General features: G+C 38.2%; 1 protein-coding gene across 3 annotated transcripts in view; it reads right to left on the reverse strand.

The window, feature by feature from the left end:
- LOC149175657 (folate receptor family protein) overlaps positions 1-20,239 on the reverse strand; it is a 132,789-nt gene that overhangs the window by 87,140 nt on the left and 25,410 nt on the right. For 2 of the 3 annotated variants that reach the window (XM_089419732.1, XM_089419733.1), the window contains exons 2-3: positions 16,191-16,549; positions 15,715-16,049 (exon numbers count right to left, since the gene is read on the reverse strand). In XM_089419732.1, the coding sequence (XP_089275858.1) occupies positions 15,715-16,049; positions 16,191-16,549 (694 nt within the window). Of the gene's footprint in view, positions 1-3,524; positions 3,611-15,714; positions 16,050-16,190; positions 16,550-20,239 lie in introns of all 3 variants that reach the window. The other variant, XR_016258019.1, reaches the window with a different exon arrangement.

Raw genomic sequence — 20,239 nt, forward strand, 5'->3', positions numbered from 1 at the left:
CAGCAAAACTGGCCAGTAAAAAAAATTCCGCTCCCACGAAGATAGTCACCGCCACAAAGTTATTTCTTTAATAAAATGATCATGCAAGAGAAGAATCCATTTCTGTATCGAGATGGACGACTGTAAGCTTTTATCACAGCGAGCAAAGCCGAGGCTAAGACTCAGTGAAGGCTGCCTGGCTTACAGAGGGCTCGACCTTAGAAAGGACTCAAGAGATTTCGATGCAAAGAGAAATACTGTTCAAGAAAAAATCTCTTAACCTTGCTCTGATACCATAAAACAGTGCGAAACACGCATGTAAAAGAATATCGAATGAATTGATTAACCTGGAGCAAACAGCTCAATGATAATACAAAGATATTTACAATAATAGAAACATCAGGTTTCTATGTAGAATATAGAACAAACAGTTTCATCTAAGAAACTGCTAAAAGAATAAAAATAGAAACAGCTAAAAGACTGAGCATTACTAAATAGAGATATATTCTAATACTTAGTTGAGAGGGAGGTCATATCATAGTCATGATGGACATCTTGAAAGAAGAAATTGGAGAATGTATTTTGAGGAGCTACTGAGATAAGAAATGTCGGATCTATTTGTAGCATATGTTGTTGCATGTGAAGTAGGAAAGGAAGATGTATGATTAAGGAATCTTCTGTCAAGATTCATTTGGGAGTCCTACTATGATAAACTAAGAAGCAACAAAAGACCCCGGAGGTTTGTATTTATTTATGTACATTCGAAAGTTTGTTACTGATTGGGGTTGTGCTTGTACAGGTAAATCTCTCAGAGGCTTGATAGCATGTTTTACATGCTTATTGTTATCGATCAGTTTGATCGGGAGAGATTTGTTGTTACCGATTTGTTTGATAGAGGAGGATTTGTTACCGATTGGAATAATCAGGAGATTTGAGGCTTTGTGTGTGAGACACATTGCATGGGAGGATAATGCAGGAGCATCCTACTCAAAATATTATTGTACATTTGGTTGAATTAGGGGGGTGATGTTTTTAGTTATTTTTAAGAATCTTGTATAAATTGAGTGTAAATCTATGTGTGAGGCTTTTATTTGTGAAATATTCTCAACTATGTGAGAATGTCAGGGATAATTAATGTATGTAGATCTCGTAGAATTCTTAGGGATGACGAGATCCTTGAATGGGAATTAGTTGAGTGATTTATGGAGAAGACTATGGATTTAGAATAATCCATAACTATGTACTTATTTCTATAAATGTAAGCCTGCGAGGAGTGTGAAGGGAGAGTGTTAGAGGTGTAATAGAGTTTTGAGATAGTTTTGAGACAGAGCGTTAGAGTGTTAGACAAAGCTAAGTAGAAGAGAGAACAGAACAGAGCACGAGATGTTCTGTACATATATGTAAATATTGTGTGAATGAAAGAGTTTTTGTGCTTAAATCTTGTTTATATTTCTTCTATTATTATGTGATTAATTTCGTTGGTTAATTGAGATGTAGGCTAAATTCCTCTGTATCGCGTGAATGTTGTGCATGGATGTATTCGACATCCCAGTGAATATAGTTTAGAGAAGGACTAAACTTCGCGGAAGGGCTAAGTCTTGGCGGAACCCTAACAAATTCGCGCTAAACCCAAAAGATGAGCGGAAGTCGTCTGATCAACAAATCGACACATCTACGGTCATCGCGTGGTTAAAAAGCACGAAGGTTAATCCAAAATTGGACGTGATATTTTATTAAACTGGGTTAATAGCTCAGTTAATCTAGGCCATCCGATTAAAGGAGGCAGATCCGACGAATATCGCACAGAAAAGTGAACGGAGGTTAGTATAATTTTCGGACCCGATGAGATGTCAAATGTGGTTTATTCCAGTTAAAGTCTGGTCAATCAGATCCGTTTGTTGTGAAGGGCGCGACCCCACGGTGATCGCGTGGTAAAGATGTGTGCAGGTTAATATAAGAATCGGACCCGAGAAAATTTGAACTGGAGTTTTTAATTCCTTTGGGTTCCGTGAGTAATTTGGGTTTTTGCCAACTATCGGGTAAATCAAGGAATTCTGCTATTATGGTAGAATAACGATATTAAAGGTTTAAACGGGTTTTTAATCTGTTTTGAGTTCCGCTAAAGAGGTTGGGGTGTGATAATTTAATTAAAAAAGGTTTAATTATTTAAAAATTCTGCATTTTGTGTAAAGTATTAGTTTCACCCCATCAGAGGACATCTGACTAGCACTTTGTGTTGATGTCTAGTTCCCGAAGTAGGGAGGGTGGCATTGGTCATGGAGCTCTGACCTCGGATACACACCTAGATCCCTAGGTTGATGGTTAGCAAGTAAGCCTGATGGTACCTAGAGAGGCTAAAAGCTTTAGTCCATCTTAGTCCCACCTGGATAGATTGCCCTGGTCAGGAATCTAGTCCATGGCATCGTGAGTGCCTAAACTGTTGAAGGACCTTGGATAGATTGCCTTAGTCAGGAATCTAGTCCATGGCATTGCGGTGCCTAAATTCTTCATGGTTCATGTGTTTTGAGATCTTCCTTGTACTTGTACTTATGAATACCTCCCTAGTTAAGAGGGAGTGTTGAAATATGTAACTAGGTTCGGTCTTCATAAATTTATTTGAGTCACAATGAAATGTATTTATTAAAAGAATGAAGAAAATATTTATTATTATTATTATTATGACTTATTAAAGCATGGGTTTCATGCTTGGGTCATCATGTTTTAGGTAAAAATCCCCATTGAGGACTTCTAGGATTTATTCTGGGTCATTAGAGTCATTGTCCATTAAAAAGAGACCCTTCTTGGGCTTTTGAGTCATGTAAAAAAAAATATTGAGTCAAATATGCTATTTGTCCCCTCCACGCCAAGTCAACCTCACTAGAAGGCTATATATAAAAGGCAGTTCGAATTCATTTGGAGTAATTCACTCTCTCTCTCATAATTCAATATCCAGAAGCTGGAAGCTGGGAAATGCCAAGTTGAAGAAGAGATGGAAAGGGGCTAAAAAAGAGTGTGAAATCTTGGAGGAAGAAAGAAGACATCAAGATCAAAATTTTGAGCCATTTATCTCTCACATTAGAGGAGTATCCAAAGAGATCAAAGTTTTTCTTTGTCTAGTCAAAGCTACTACTACTGCTAGTTGTTGGGGTGAAGCTACCACTGTTAGGTCGAAGTTGCTTTTGAAGGGTTATCATCTGCAAGAAGGATTGAGGACTAACTTGGTGTGGAGGAAGTCTTTGTCTAGGTCAAGAGTCTTGGATTATCTCAAGAAACTATTGAAGGAAGAATTGTTGACTGGGTTTTCCCCTAGACAGGGGTTTTGCCCTACCTGTCCACCTACATTTGTTGTCCTTGTGTTATTGTTTTGGTAATTGCTTGATGAACAAAAGATAAAAGATCACAAGTAATTATCTATATAAGAAAATCTTTCTGCCTTTCTGATTTTCTAACAAGCTAGACACAAAAACATGTTAGTAATGTAGAATAGTTTATCAAGAATGAATATACCCTTATGAAGAGAGCAAAACTTATAGGTTAAGGCATACCTTTGTTTCTTAACAAACCTTGTAATTCCAATGCTTTGTCTTGTGAAGCCTTCTTCCATGTTCCTTGAGTATCCAACAAGCTTTTCCTAAACAAGGAAAATATGAATAGAAATGTGATTAGTATTTATTGCAAGCAAAACTAGATAAGTAAGGAAAACTAAAAAAATGAAAAGGTAATAAGATACTTATCTTTGGAAGTTGGTAAGGGCTCCCTCCAAGCTTGAGGGATACCTATAGCCTTATAAAAACAATTCAGAAATGTTTTCAAAATATGTTAAACCTAGAAATCAAAACATAAAAGAAAGCAATTCAAAACTTAGAGTAGAAGGATATGCAAGGGATAGAGTTCCTAGCAAATAGGTCTTTGACTTCGGGTCCTTCCATCATGTTCTTCTTTGGTGAAACTTCTTTGGCAAAGTTTGCTTGATCCCTGTCCCTTCTTTCTTGGCCCTTTAGACTTCTTGATTTCTTTGTAGACTTCTTCACTTTTCCTTTTACTAGATCCTTAAACTGTCTTTTTCCTCCTTCACCTTAGCTCCATTCTCCAACTTCAATGATGTTGATCCCAGGCATCTAATAGCACAACTTTTGTTGTCTCCCAATTCCATTGAGGGAGAAGATGATTCCTCTGATAGAGTGTGAAGTTCTTTACTCTTTCCTGTCATATGCCTAGATGCAATAATCCATGCATTATTGTCATTAAGTGAGCCTGTAAGTGCAGCCAAGAACTCTTGACTTTTGACTTTGTTGAATAAGTAGTAGAAGATCTTCTTGATACAACTTCCTGCAGTATTGAATCGCATTATTATCATAGAGGCAGTAATCATTTCCTTCAAGCCAACGAAATGATTCAATCTTCTTTGACCTTAGCTCTGGTACCATGTTGAGAAATCAATTCTAGTAGAATTAAGGTTAGATTTCTCTTTCTTGACAATTACTTGTGAATTATTTTGGTTTCCTTTTACTTCTTTGTTATATTATCTTTCATCAAGCAATTACCAAATTATGTGTGCATGAAGATCACAAAAACACAAGACACAAGATGTAGGCACTCTGCCAGGGCAAAACCCCTATCTAGGGGAAAACCTAGTCAACAATTCTTCCTTCAATAGTTTCACGAGATAATCCAAGACTCTTGACCTAGACAAAGACTTCCTCCACACCAAGTCAACCCTCTTCCTTCTTGCAGATGATAACCCTTCAATAGCAACTTCGACCTAGCAGCATCAACTTGCAGTAGCAGCTTCGACCCAGCAACTAGCAGCAGCAGTAGCAGCAGAAACTTCGACCTGACAAGAGAGACTTCGATCTCCTAGAGGAATCCACCTGAGAGAGAGAGAGATAGCCCAAAATTTTGATTTTTCCTTTTTCTTCTTCTTTCTCCAATTTCGCACTTCTTTTGTCTTCCTTTTCTTACTTCACACTTCCCAACGCTTTCTTCTGGATATCAAACTATGATAGAGAGAGTGAATTGTTCCAAATGAATTCGAACTGCCTTGTATATATAGCCTTCCAGTGAGGTCGAATTTTCCTTCTTGAAGCCGACTTGATCTCCTTGAGGTCGACTTGGTGTGGAGGGGACAAATAGCATATTTGACTCAATATTAATTCTTTTTACATGATTCAAAATCCCAAGAAGGGTCTCTTTTAATGGACAATGACTCTAATGACTCAGAATAAATCCTAGAAGTCCTCAATGGGGACTTTGACCTAAAACATGATGACCCAAGCATGAAACCCATGCTTTAATAAGTCATAATAATAATAATAAAAATATTTTCTTCATTCTTTTGATAAATACATTTTATTGTGACTCAAATACATTTATGAAGACCAAACCTAGTTACATATTTCAACAAAGGAGACTGGGAGAGATCTTAGATGGAGGAAGCTATGCTTCACCTGTCAAGAACCTTGGGCACGGTCACAGATGCACAGCGGGCAAGGCCCATTACATTGAGGTCTTATCTGACAATCATCAGGAGGATGATGTGGGGTTGGAGGTAGATGGGGGTGATGATGAAGCATAAGCAGCGAGGGGACCACCTCCACCACCACCACCTGGAGGAGTGCTTGCTTCATTGCGTGGGGTTCCCAAATTTTTGACTTTGAGGATCAGAGGCACAGTGCAAGGACAGCATGTCTCAGTTTTGGTAGAGAGTGGAGCCACCCACAATTTCATTGATGCGCAAATGATTTAGAGGCGTGGTATCACTACCGAGGAGTTTGAGGGATTTTTCATTCTTGTGCCAGAGGATACAACCATGTAGTGTACCCGATATATCCTTGCTTTGACGATGACCATGGGGAACTACTCAGTGACCGACCATTTCTTTGTGGTGTATGTACCAGACACCAATGTGGTGATGGGTGCTCAGTGGCTCTACTCTCTTGGGCGAGTGACCATTGATTGGCGGAAGTTGGAGATGGAGTTTGTGGGGCCAGATGGGAAGATGGTGGTACTGAGGGGCATGCACTCATACCCACCACAGACGGTCTCGGCCCACCAGATGGAGGCCAATTTGAGACATGGGGACTTCGAGTGGGCAGTAGAGTTGAGGATTTCAGAGGTTGGGGTTCAGCCTAAGCCACCCCATCCAGACATTCAGGCCATCTTGGACAGGTACCTAGCAGTGTTTGGAGACATCCCACCAAGACGACCACCTGACAGGGGATTTGAGCACACCATTGAGCTGGAACCAGGGGTGCAGGGGGTCATTACAACCACTTATAGACATCCCAAGGCCTATTGGGATGAGATTGAGAGAGCCATTCAGGAGTTGTTGGCATTGGGGCATATCAGGCCCAGTTCTAGTCCTTTCGCTTCATTAGTTGTCCTGGTGAAGAAGAAAGATGGCACGCTGAGGATGTGCATTGATTACCAGGCCCCCAATAAGAAGACTGTGAAGAATCGGTACCCCATTCCCTGGATCAACAAGTTGATGGATGATCTTAGATGAGCTAAGTTCTCTAAGATAGACCTGTGTTCGAGGTACCACCAGATCAAGGTGCATGAGCAGGACATCCCCAAGACAGCTTTTCGCTGCCACTATGGGCATTTCGAGACTTTGGTGATGCCCTTTGGGCTAACCAACGCACCGGCCACATTCTAGTCTTGCATGAACCACATATTTCATGGGCAACTGAGACGTTATGTCCTTGTTTTCTTCAATGACATACTGAACTATAGCAGGACATGGGAAGAACACTTGCAGCATCTGGAGAAGGTGCTCAAGATCTTGGAGGGACAACAGTTCTATGCGAAGCTGTCCAAGTGTGAGTTTGGGCTCACAGAGATGCTCTATCTAGGGCACATTATTGGAGAAGATGGGGTGAGGGTGCACCAAGAGAAGATCAGGGCCATTTTGGACTGGCCCACACCTAGGAGCGTGACAGAACTGCGGAGGTTTTTGGGCATTTGCACCTATTCCAGGAAGTTCATGAAGGGGTTTTCACAGTTGGGAGCACCCCTCACGGATTTGACCAAGAGAGGAACATTCGAGTGGATAAATGGGGCGCAAGAGGCTTTTGAGCGCCTCAAACAGGTGATGAGTAGTTGTCAAGGGTTAGCACTTCCATATTTCACACAGCCCTTTGTGCTTGAGTGTGATGCATCAGGGGAGGGCGTAGGAGCATTCCTGATGCAAGGGGGGCACCCGATAGCTTTTGAGAGTCGGAAGCTACTTCCCCATGAGCGGTTGTGCTCCATTTACGACAAAGAGATGCTAGCCATCATGCATGTGCTGACCAAGTTTAGACAACTACACCTTGAAGAAGGAGCTCGGTTGGTCAAGGGGAAGGAAGGGATCATCACAAGTAAAGGGTCTCACTAAAGATCAAGGATAAGTATCTCTTCTAGAGCAAGTGAAACAAGGACTATCAACAGTTGTAAGAAGAAAAAAGTGCCGAAAGAAGGAGGACGAAGTGTCGAGAACGAAGTGCAGGAAGGAGGAAGGACTTGACTTGTGCTTGGAGGATATTCTTGTCAAGGGTGTAGGTTTTGGCATTGATCAATAAGAAGCTTCAATAAGAGAAACTTACAAAAGGGTTTTCCTCTCTAAGAGAGAAAGGTTTGCCCTGAAAAGAGAGCCAACATCTTGAGTTCTTGTTCTTATGTTTTTGGTAGCAATTTGATGAAGTAAACACACATGCATTAATAAGAAGAAGAAGAAGATTAAGATAACAAGATAAATTGTAAAAGAGCTTCACAAATTGTTATCGAGTCTAGAAGAATCCTACTCTACCCCATTGCCCTAGATTCTTCAACATGGTATCAGAGCTAGGGTGACACATTAAGGAAAGGGCATATCAAGAACAGTCATAAGGTGACTCATCTAAGAAGGACATCTCAAGAACATCTACAAGGTTGAAGCATCAAGCCAAGAAGTCTCAATCACATCAAGGACAAGAAAGTCTACTATCTACTATTCATCAAGGAAGACTACAAAACAAGAAGAAAAGCCTTATATAAAGGCACCTACAAGAAGAGCAAATCAAAGAGGGACCTACATCAAGCCACAAGTCATCAAGCAAATCTCATCATCAAGCAAGTCCATTTGGAAAAAACAACTTGAAGAACATCAAGATCGAGGGAGCAAAATCAAAATCAGCCTCTTCGAGGGGGAAACCTCCTTTACATTACACAAATGAACAATTCATGGATGATACAAATGACTAAACCTCCTTTCTATATATAGGAGTCTAAGAGGTCATAATATAATCAAAGCCAAAATAACAATAATAATATAAGAGCACAATAATAACAATAGTGGGCTTCTATGGGACACACTAATAACAATATGGTGACAATAGGGACACAATAATAACAATAAGGGCTACAATGACAATAGTAATGGGGGAATCAATAGTATTATAGGGACCTAACATGCCCCTCTCCTTCAAAAAAGTGTTGCCCTCAACACTTGAGTAGTTCTGGATGCTTCTGTATAAAATTCTCATCCTCCCATGTGGAATCTTCAGAGGGTAAGTTCTTCCACTTGATGAGATACTCTGAAATTGATCGATTTCGTAGCTGTCGAGTTCTTGTTTCTGTCACTGCTTCCAGTTCCAATATGATTTTTCCTTCCTCGTCAAGTTTTGGCAATATTGTTTGAACTAGGAGCTTGTCACATATAACCTTCTTTAAACATGAAACATCGAAAATTGGGTGCACTCGGGAAGCTGCAAGAAGCTCCAATTTGTATGCCATAATACCAATCTTTTGCAACACCTTTTATGGACCATAATACTTTGGTGATAATTTATTATCCTTCTTAGCTTGCTTGATGGACATTTGTTTATATGGTTGTAGCCGTAAGAATACCCAGTCACCTACATCAAAACTTCTTTAGCTACGATGTTGATCTACCTGTTGTTTCATTCTATTATGCGCCAAAGTGAGGTTATCCTTTAAGAGTTGGAGAACTTGTTGTTGATGCTCGACGTGATCTTTCACTTCTTGAACCTTAGAATTTTCTCTTAAATATGATGTGATGGATGGTGGATGATATCCATAAAGTGCCATAAATGGGGTCATTTTTGCTGCAATGTGGAAGGAAGTGTTATACCACCATTCAGCCAAAGGCAACCATTTGACCCATTATGTCTGTTTATCAAAGACAAAGCAACGAAGATATCCTTCCAAACATTTGTTTACTATCTCAATTTGCCCATCAGATTGAGGATGATAAGATGAGCTATGAGCTAAGTATCAAGACAAGAAAATAATTTTGTCTAAAAATTTCCAGTGAAAATGGGATCTCTGTTGCTTACAATAATCTTTGGGTTTCCATATAGCTTTTGAATTATTTCCATAAATGCCGTAGAAACTGTACTACCTTTAAATGGATGAGATAATGCACAAAAGTGTGCATACTTGGTAAGTTTGTCAACTACCACCATGATGACATTCTTTCCTTCGGACTTGGTTAAACCTGTGATAAAATCCTTTAAAACCTTCTCCCAACGTTAGCTTGGAATGGATAAAGGTTGTAATAGACCTGGGGTCTTAATTGTTTCAACTTTATTTTGTTGGCAAACCAAACATTTTGCCACAAACTTTTGAATATCCGATTTAAGTCCATCCCAAAAAAATTCTTTCTTAACCCTATGGTAAGTTTTTAAAAATCTTGAGTGCCCTCCTAAAGGAGAAGTGTGCAATTCCATAAGAATCTTTTGTTTGAGTTGGGAATTATTACATAGGTATAAGCGATATTTTCTATCATTTTGTGAGATGGTTCATAACATTTGGTATCAGAGCAATTTATGGTTCCTCCACTTGCATAGGTATAAGTGATCTTTTCTATCTTTTTGTGAGCTGATTCACAACATTTGGTATCAAAGCAATTTATGGGAATTATTACATAGGTATAAGCAATATTTTCAATCTTTTTGTGAGTTGGTTCGTAACATTTGGTATCAGAGCAATTTATGGTTCCTCCACTTGCATAGGTATAAGCGATCCTTTCTATCTTGTATGAAGTGTCACGTGTCACTGTTTCACCCTTCGGACCTGAAAATGATGCACAGAAAACTACAGTCTGTCTTCATTCTGTAACTTCTTACGAAATTTCAATCTGATACTCAGAGAGAAAGTTATGACGATTTTCCCAAGGTCACTTATTTGGGATGTAATTTGGGAGCCTGCAAAAACCCTAACTTCCTTAGATCATATCTCCGAAAATATAGCGACACAAGATCTGAAATTCGAACCCGAAGATCATCGAGATTTCGGCTCAAATGGGTTTTTTTAAGCTTCTGAAACATCGCAAAAAAAAAGTTATAGCGAAAATGCCACGATGACCTGTTTGGAGTAGTGGAACCCTAGAATCCAAAGCTTTGATACCAAATGTTATGAACCAGCTCACAAAAAGATAGATCAACGACTTCAAAATCAGCCTCTTCGAGGAGGCAACCTCCTTTACATTACACAAATGAACAATTCTTGGATGATACAAATGACTAAACCTCCTTTCTATATATAGGAGTCTAAGAGATCACAATATAATCAAAGCCGACATAACAATAATAGTATAAGGACACAATAACAACAATAGTGGGCTTCTATGGGGCACACTAATAACAATATGGGGACAATAGGGGCACAATAATAACAATAAGGGCTACAATGACAATAGTAATGGGGGAAGCAATAGTATTATAGGGACCTAACAGTCTTCAAGAAAAAAGCAAGTCCACTACATCTCAAACTCTATAAAGTAAGTATATGTGCCCTTTTGAATATACATCAATGTCTTTTTGCAAGGAAAGCAACAAATTGGTTGGGACCAATAACTTCCTTGCATGGAAAAAGAGGATTGATTTACTTCTCAAAGAGAATGAACTTCTAGATCACATCAAAGGGAATATCACTATCCCCGCTAAGGAACAAACTCAAGCCTTAGCCAAGTACAATAAGGATGAGACAAGAGCTCAAAGGATTCTAGTAGAATTTATCAAAGACTCTCTCATTCTTTATGTCTCCAAATTTGAGACATCAAAAGAAATCTATGACAATCTAATAGAGCTATTCTCAATAGGCACAACTAGAAAAGCGATATCTCTACGAAATGATTTGTACAAGATGAAGATATCAAAGGAAGGAATAGCTCCCTACTTCATGAAGATCTCTGAGATGAGGGATCAACTTCAAGAGCTAGGAGAAGTCATATCTGACAGAGAAATGACAACTGTAGTACTCAATGCTCTACCTGAGGATTGGGGCAACTTCACATAAGCATATATGCCAAGAAGGAAGTTACCCCACTAAGTGAACTATGGTCTCTATGCAAGATAGAGGAAACTAGACTCAAAGCAAAAGATGATGTGGGATCAAAAAAGCAAGCATTTGCTACCATGGCCAAGAGAAATGGAAAATTTGGAAAATTTGGTCCACGAAGATCAAGCAATAGAGATATGTCCAAAGTCAAATGCTTTGGATGTCAAGAACATGGACACTACAAAAGGGATTGTCCTAAACTTAAGGACTTGATGAATATTCTTGTCAAGGAGGAAGGACTTGACTTGTGCTTGGAGAATATTCTTGTCAAGGGTCTAGGGTTTGGAATTGATCAATAAGAAGCTTCAGTAAGAGAAACTTACGAAAGGGTTTTCCTCTCTAAGAAAGAAAGGTTTTGCCTTGGCAAGAGAGCCAACATCTTGTGTTCTTGTTCTTATGTTTTTGGTAGTAGTTTGATGAAGTAAACACACATGCATTAATAAGAAGAAGAAGAAGATTAAGCTAACAAGATAAATTGTAAAAGAGCTTCACAAATCGTTATCAAGTCTAGAAGAATCCTACTATACCCCACTGCCCTAGATTCTTCAACTAAGAGAAGAAGCTAATAATCTAGAAAAAGTAAAAATACATCACAAACAATTATCAAGTTTAAGAGAAGTCATCCTAAGTGTGGCCCTTTAGATTTCTCAACAATCAGGCCTCCTAGAGCCAACCTAAGTTAGTTCACAACTTTGTTTGTTAACTAAACAATCTAACTTCCAATAATCAATCAAGACCAAGAGAGTTGCTACTGTCTCAAGTAACATCATTCATGTCATTGCAATAAGTGTCATCAATATCAAGGGTCTTCACTATCAAGGAACATCATCATTGTCAAGTGTCATCATTACTATCATGTATCATAAGAGCAAGGTCACTGCCATCATAAGACCATGGTCATTGTCATCGTAATAGCAACATCACTGTCATACAACCAGGGCACTGCCAAATAAGATCACTGCCATGTCATTCATCAGGGTGACTGTCATATATCAAAGGCACTGCCATACATATAGACCATTCTCATGTATTAAAGTCATCGTCATATTAGGGTTACTATAATTGTCAAGGTTATGTCATAACAAAGATCATTGTCTCATGTCTGGGTCATTGTCCATACACTATAATGCAAGCCACAGAGAGCAGCAAGCCACATATGTGTGAGCCACTATATAATGTTGAGCCTCATAGTAATGTGATGCCACTGTGTATGTAAAACCATAAAGTATAGCGATGAATCATGATGCAAGAGAGTATTCAGAGATGTGATGCCACAGTGATATGTAATATGAGCCATATAGCGATGATGTCACAAAGAATACTGAGTATAGTAATACAAACCATATATAAATATGATGCCACATAAGAGATGTGATGCCACTATGTATAGACATATATGATGCCACTGTCATTGTGTATAATATGTACCTCAGACATATGTGATGCCACTATCACTGTGTATAACGTAACTCAGACATATGCAATGCCACTGTCACTGTGTATAATATGTACCTCAGGCATATGTGATGCCACTCTGTCACTGTGTATGATACGTACCTCATACATCTGCGATGCCACTATCATTGTGTATAATATGCACCTCAGACATATGCGATGCCAGAGAGATTGTGCATCAATGCGAGGGACTATATGTGAGCCACTGTTATTGAGCCACAAAACATCATATGCAAGTTGTTGTATAAACCAGTGTTGCAAACATCTCGATTTTATCGCGATAAAATCTCAAAATCTCGATTTTTTGGCCTAGCGGATGTGTGTCGATTTTTACCTATATTTTGGTGGTATCTTAATTTCGCCGATGTTTGCTGATTTTTATCGATATTTTTCCAATTTTTACAATATTATGGTTTTCTAGACCCTTGCCGATTTTATCCCGATGTCAATGTTTGCAACATTGGTATAAACAATACGAGCCGTGAAGCGATCCATTGAATATCAAATACTTGCCATTTATAACATGTCGATTCTCAAAGATAGATGCGGGCTACAAGTATTATGCGAACCTCAAAGATTACTATGTAGAGACCAACACAATTTGAACCATTAAATTCTACAGAATTGACAATTACAACAGCCATTAATTTCTACAGAATTAACAATTACAGTCTATGCATAATTCATCAATTTAATTCACATTTTCATACATGGTTCCTGAGTTTGATGTCAATTCCTTGCTAATGTAGCTCCAATTACTTCCGATACCAAATGACTAAATCCTCCCAACCAAGCTGAGCATAGCCTCGGTACTCAGCTCCAAAATACTTCCTCATTAGAGTATTTTGGTCCACCGCGCCCAAAAGCCTCAAGAATAATTGCTCAATTATGAAATTTTGATTCGGATATCCAGTTCAAAATTCAATCTCCCACTCTCATTCTTCTTTTCCTCAAAAAAATCCTCCCTTCTGCGTTAGCGTGCTTAGGATAAGTACTCTTCCCAGGCGGTCACCGTCTTCTTCCACCACCCTCATTAGATTTTATTCGATTTTATTTGACAGGTAAGGCTTTTTATTTGTAATGGGAGATGAGGGTATGTTTTTAGCTTGATAAGATTGACATGATTAAATTTAAATGATTTTTAACTTTTATAAAGTTTAATTTATAATAATAAAATTAATATATATATATATATATCAAATTTTGTTATATTAATTTAAAACTTTGATATATATATATATATAAACAATAATATAATTTATAACTCAACTCTATAATGATCAACATTTACATTAGAAGGATTGGAATTGTAAATTTTATTTAACCTATTAAGTACAAAGTATTTAATATGTATATTTGAGTGTCTAATCTCTTTTCTCAATAATTTAGGTATTGAGTCCCTTTTCATTTATTTAAATATTTTTCTTAACAAGTATACTAGTGCAAGGCATGCGATGTGTGCATATGTAGCTATCATATGCATGCTAATACTCTTTTTCCTATAGATCGAAATGGGTCATTACATATTGTAAGCCACAGGGATATGCATTGACCCACAGAAATCATAGTCACTAGAATGTGAGCCTCAGGGTATCCAAATCACAGAAATCTGAGCCTCGAGAAAGATATGTGAACCATGCTAACCACAAAAATAAGTAATGCGAGCCTGGTCTATTCATGCGAGCCATAGAAATTAAACCAAATGATCTTGTCGTGCAAGCGCAGAGAATAGTCTACAGATGCAAACCTCAAATAAGATATGCGAGCCTCCAAAAACATGATACCAATTTGATATGCCAAGGTGCCCAATTTATACTCGTTTCCATGAGCGAAAGAACACGTCCATTAGGGTAGGCCGACATGGACAATAGGAAGCCAACTTGTAGCTTACGGAGGGAAAGATTTTAAATTCGAATTTGCACAAAATAATATTAAATATATTTTCCAAATGCCATCCCCACTCAACAACCTCTTGCCCAACTCTTGCATAACCTAACGGGTGGAAGGGGAAGGCCTAACTGCACAGGTTTAAGGGGAACTTTAATGATTGCTTGCCTAAGATGTTTTTGTGCAATATTAATAATAATATTCCTTTATCAATTTGGACTCACCTTTGGGGCATGATGGGCCTCCGTTGGGGTAGGAGGGTTTTCTATGGAGAAATTCGTCCCATAGCTGCCAATTTTCATCAAAAAGCAGCTTATTGCAAATAGTAGATGCTCAGCAAAAAACTCAATTATGACCAGTAATCAATTTTTGCAAACAGGTCTAAAGCATTGGTAGAATTCAAATGTGTCAGCCCAAACAGTAGTAAAAGGAATCAAGGACCAGCAAAAGCATTATTTGAAAAAAATTGATCAAATGAACCATCAAATGAAGAACTCATTTTGACTGGAATGGATTTGTTAAGAGGAGATTACGGGATGTCATATTGAGGAATTGCAAATCAAGTTCCAGATCACTGTCTTGTTGCATCCTACCACCTGTAAGCAGAAAGGTACATAAAAGTACTTGTGACTCAATTCATTATTGGTAGGGCGAGACCCAATCTAAGCAATAGAAGAAAGTACTTAGGGATCCTGTGAGAGGTATCCCTAGGCCCTTCTTACCATGCTTACTGTTGATCATAAATGAAGATATTGTTCACATCTGTCTTTGATATCTATGAATGTCTTTGAATGCTATCTGCATGTCCTTGCCATTCATTTATGAGTGTGTACCACCAATCCAAGAATTGAAAAGCAACTGCATGTGACTTGATGTAATGCACCTAGATGTGCCTAAAGGCAAAAACTATCCCTGGCTTAATCTATATTTACTGAACAAATCTCAATAGCATAGCCCTCACTCAAAAGAATAAGAAGTGTCTATTCCCGTGCATCTCAACATGTTAGTATGTGTGCACACAACTAGAGAGCTAGAGGTAATGGAAAGGAAAGAGAAATGTAAAATAAATACCTCATGAAAATAATGCCTGCTGTAAGAACCATTCCCCCAACTGCCCAGCATATCCTTTCACTGGTGTCCATCTGCCTTGCCCATTGGTATAACTCCTGCAATAGATTCGAGTCCAAGACTTTCCTTGAAGAGTCAGTTTGGGAAGTCCTGTCCAACACATCTAGCATCTCAATACTTGTCCTTCCATCAAAACAAAAATAGTTTTCCAAGGCAGTGGACTTGTCCATCGGTTCTATCACAGAAAATCCTGCAAGCTGACAAAATTGGGATCCACTTGAAGCCCACTCCAATCCCCTGCCACAAATTGCGTCTTTAGACCCACATGGCATCAGAATCTGCTAAGATAGCACACCGCCAAAAAAGATGGATGAAGTTAAAACTTCACTGTAGACAATCAGGTGAACTTACATATTTAAATAACATCCCACAAAGAAAGCTATTCAAAAGAACTCATGTTGACTTCCTTAACAGTTTACCTCAGTCTTTGTGTCAACTGCAAAGAAAGCATCTGCACAGGCCTGAAAAACAGAATCACAAAAGGTCCTGCATATCACTGGAGGACCTGGCCTAACACCAACACGTGGATCGCAAATTGAGCATTCCAATAATTCCCATAAAGCTAGGCATTCTTGACTGGCCTCCCCTTCAGAAGCTAACTTTCTGATAGAGAGCAAAATAGGATGTGTTTGAGCTGCACTACAACATGTCTTCTTCCGGAAAATCCTGCATGATGTTAAATCAGTTGACCCCTTCAAAGATTTTCTGGGAGGCAGGCCTTCAGATGAAAATCGAGGGAAGTGCCCTCCAGGGGAGACACATTTTCCACTTGCATGACCTGCAGAATACAGTAACATTTGAAAGAGAATAATACTGAAAAAAAGGACTAGTATAAACAAGATAACACTTACCAAAAAACTTACAAAAATAAATGATTCTTTATTCAAATTCAACTTAGCTATGTGACTGTTAAGCACTTCATAGCAAATGGCGCGCTAGGATAAACTCATCTTGAAAAATTGGCAAAATCTTGGAAATTCCTTGAAGTGAAGAAGTCTTATCGGCATAATGAAAGTATTAAGGGTGGAACTAAAGTTCATAATAAAAGAAAATATATTTATGTCAGGCCTGATAAATTACATGATAATCAACCTTGTTTTCAATCAACAGCAATCTACATTGTCGACCAGGCCACAAGATGATATATATGAACACCAATATGCATCACAATGACCCGACAACTCCAATGGATCATGCACTCAATAAATCAGCATGTCTAAGACACTAAAGAAATTCCATGGACATCTGCAGTTGGTCTGAATTGAGGATGTCTATGAAAAGATTAACAGGTATAATTGAATCCCTGCACCACCACTATAGTATATTCTTGGGGCTCATTTAAACCCCTACCATGAATTAGATGTTCCCTGCTGGAATTTTTTCCAATGGGTAGTGGATTTTCCAATCAAGAAGTGCAAAAAGGACAGGTATTGTCATTGTTTGTAATGCATGGCACATGCAAATGCTTATCTTTTTCTGTTCTTGACAGATCACATTATATTCATGAAGAACAATACATGGGATCCACTTCTATGCAAGATAGATATCAGATGACATGGAACCCTGCTTCAACCAGCAATCGGGATTGGCTTGCTGTGATTCTCAGTCCATTCTCAAATTCGAACAAGACTGATCATCTGATTTTGGCCCACCTTTAATTCATCTTTCTTCACTGGGACTAAGAGTGAAGAAAAACAAGCTTGAGAAATTCTAAAATAGGAGTTCTGTAATAGCCTCATTGGTGACCCTCTCCCAGGTAACACTGAACACATACAACAATTTTAGCAAAGCGATCATCAGGTGTCAATCCATGTGCGTGCAAATTTAAAATGCACTGTGCATATAAGAATCCCTATTGTACCTAATCCTAGAGAAACAATTAGAATACATAAACTCAATCCAGATTCAGGAATAATAGCTCCCCACAATTAACATTAAGCTGTAAAAATTCTATTTTGGCCTTCTTAGAAATGGAAGTACATGGAGAGGTATCAAATACTGAAAACATAAAAGGGATTGCGAGAATTAGAATATGAAAAGAAGATATGATGGAAAGGAAATATAAGGAAATAAATTGGCATCGCTATTATATCAGGAATTAGAGGGTTCATGTTGGAGAGAGGATCCTTCCACCCAACAACTATCCAAAGGAATGAATGCCAAAGCACCCCAGTAAGGATGAGAAAGTATACTTCTTGCTTTCATTCTCCAATTTCAGTGTTCTTTTTTTCACTTTTGAACATGAACACAAAAATTACACCTAAACACTCAAATACAATTCACCAGTCATTTCTTACCACTCCATGCTTCTTTAGGCGTGAAGTTTCTCGCTGCTTTTGTTGACTTCTATTCAACAGATACACTACTGTATGCACTGTTTCAGCCCAAAAACTCTTTTGTCAGATTCTTACCCTTGGGCATTGTTTTCCTATAATGCATCTTATTTGGTTAATGAACAGAAAAATGATGCATCATATAGTCTTCTATTACTGAGTCACAACATAGACATGTAAGTTTCCCCTTCCAACAAAGGCGGCAAAGGCGATAGGTCTGCTTTGGCACCCATAGAGAACTGTCAGCTCAAGAATGATTCTTGTCATCTGTATAATTGTTTTGCCATTCCTCTCTACAACACTATTCTGCTGAGTTTAAGATCGAGCTACTTGACTATAAATGTCATGAGACTTAAAGTTCCTGCAAATATCTTTGGATGTATATTCACCTCAACTGTTGGTTCTATGAACTTTGATCTCGTTCCCACTTTGATTTCCATCATATCCCTGAATTCTTTGAATTTTTGAAGCACCACTGACTTTCTCTTGAGAGATTACACCCAAACTTTCCATGAGAAAACATATATCAACATGCATCATGAAATACTTTCACAGATACCCATGATAAAATTCTCATAGGACCACTCATCGTTGTTAAATAACAGACTGCTTGCTTTCCATGCACCTTTTCTAGCAAATTTTTCCATGTTGCTTGCCCAACACACAAGATTTACACACACCTCTCTTTCTAACTGAACAAAAAGGTAAACCTGGAACCATATTCAATTTCTTTAAAAGTATTACGATCTTGTAATTAAGGCTGCCAAATCATTGGTGCAAAAGTTGAATTTTGGCACTGTCTTCAATTATGAATTCTTGCAAGCCTACTGTCATAGCTAAACAGCTATATAAAGCAACTTCTTCTATACATGTAGTCACTACCTCATAAATGGTCTTTTTTCTCTTTTATAAGGAAGTTGCATTTGTCAAACTCGACCTTGAACTGTTGCTTTGCAATCTGTCTTGGAAAAAGCAAACTTTTTGTCATCCCTGGTATGTACAAGTTTACAACACATAATACCTTCTTATGTCACCAATCTAGCATCTTTATAGGCATTTTTCCTTTACCTTTTACCATACGTACTCTGCCAATCCCCAAAGAAAATTTTAATGTCCTCCTATGTGACAAAAAACTATCTTATGTGCCAGTCTCCAGATGATTTGGCACCTGAATCTACGAGCCATGCATTTCCAAATGTATTCGTGTTTTCATAAACAGTACAAATTTTATACTCTTTAACCCCTTCAACACTGCCACCTTGTTCCTGTCCAGAGTTATTTGAATGCCTCTTTCTTCAACCATGTCATAAGCATGCTTATTTCAGGTACGCTCTTTAATAGTGACTAGGCTTACCATGGCAGAAACATTAACTTTTCCCTAAAATAGGACTAGCCTTCTTTGAGTCTCCGTTCCTTGCATTACCTTCTTGTTTACCATCACCTTTGAGACTCAATGCCCAAATTTTTGTTTCCTTTAAATTTTTGTCCTTCTGCTTTGCTATAAACGCATGCTTAGAATTTCCATTATTATTGTATATGTTTTTCCTTTCCTCCTGTTGCAAGAGTAAAGCTCCAAGTTTATTAGATATCAACTCTATGGTCATTGGCCCCAGATGATCAACTCAGACCTGTAATAAATAATTCAGAACACTGAAGCAGATTATTAAGAACAACAATAATAAAATCCTTGTTTTCAATTTTATCACAGATTGAAAACAACTGATCTCTCAAATATTTAAACTTAAGGAGGTGATATCTGACTAATTCACCTCCACCAATCCTCAAGTTGTACAACTGATTTCTCAAATAGATGACCCTCGACATGCTGGAAATCCCATACAAGGAATTCAATGTGCTCCATGCACCTCTCAATCTATCTGCAGCTGGGTTGTGCAGAATGGCTTCATCTATTATTGGCATCCTAATAATTGTCAGCACTTCCCTATCCTTTTTATGGAAGGCCTCTCGCTTCTTTGTGCCTTTTCCAAAACAGTTTTTTTTCATGGGCAATATCCCATAGTTTTCTGACCACAAGTATATTCTTGACTTTTTATTTTCAAAGAGCATAATCTTACGTATAATTGGAAAAATAATGCTTTAGCCACTTCCAACCTTAAAAAATGTTTTTTCCCTTG

This window comes from Pinus tabuliformis, chromosome 4_1 (assembly GCF_031772625.1).
Source record: "Pinus tabuliformis cultivar Carrire ecotype Pingquan chromosome 4_1, CPIR1, whole genome shotgun sequence".
Taxonomy (NCBI): domain Eukaryota; kingdom Viridiplantae; phylum Streptophyta; class Pinopsida; order Pinales; family Pinaceae; genus Pinus; species Pinus tabuliformis.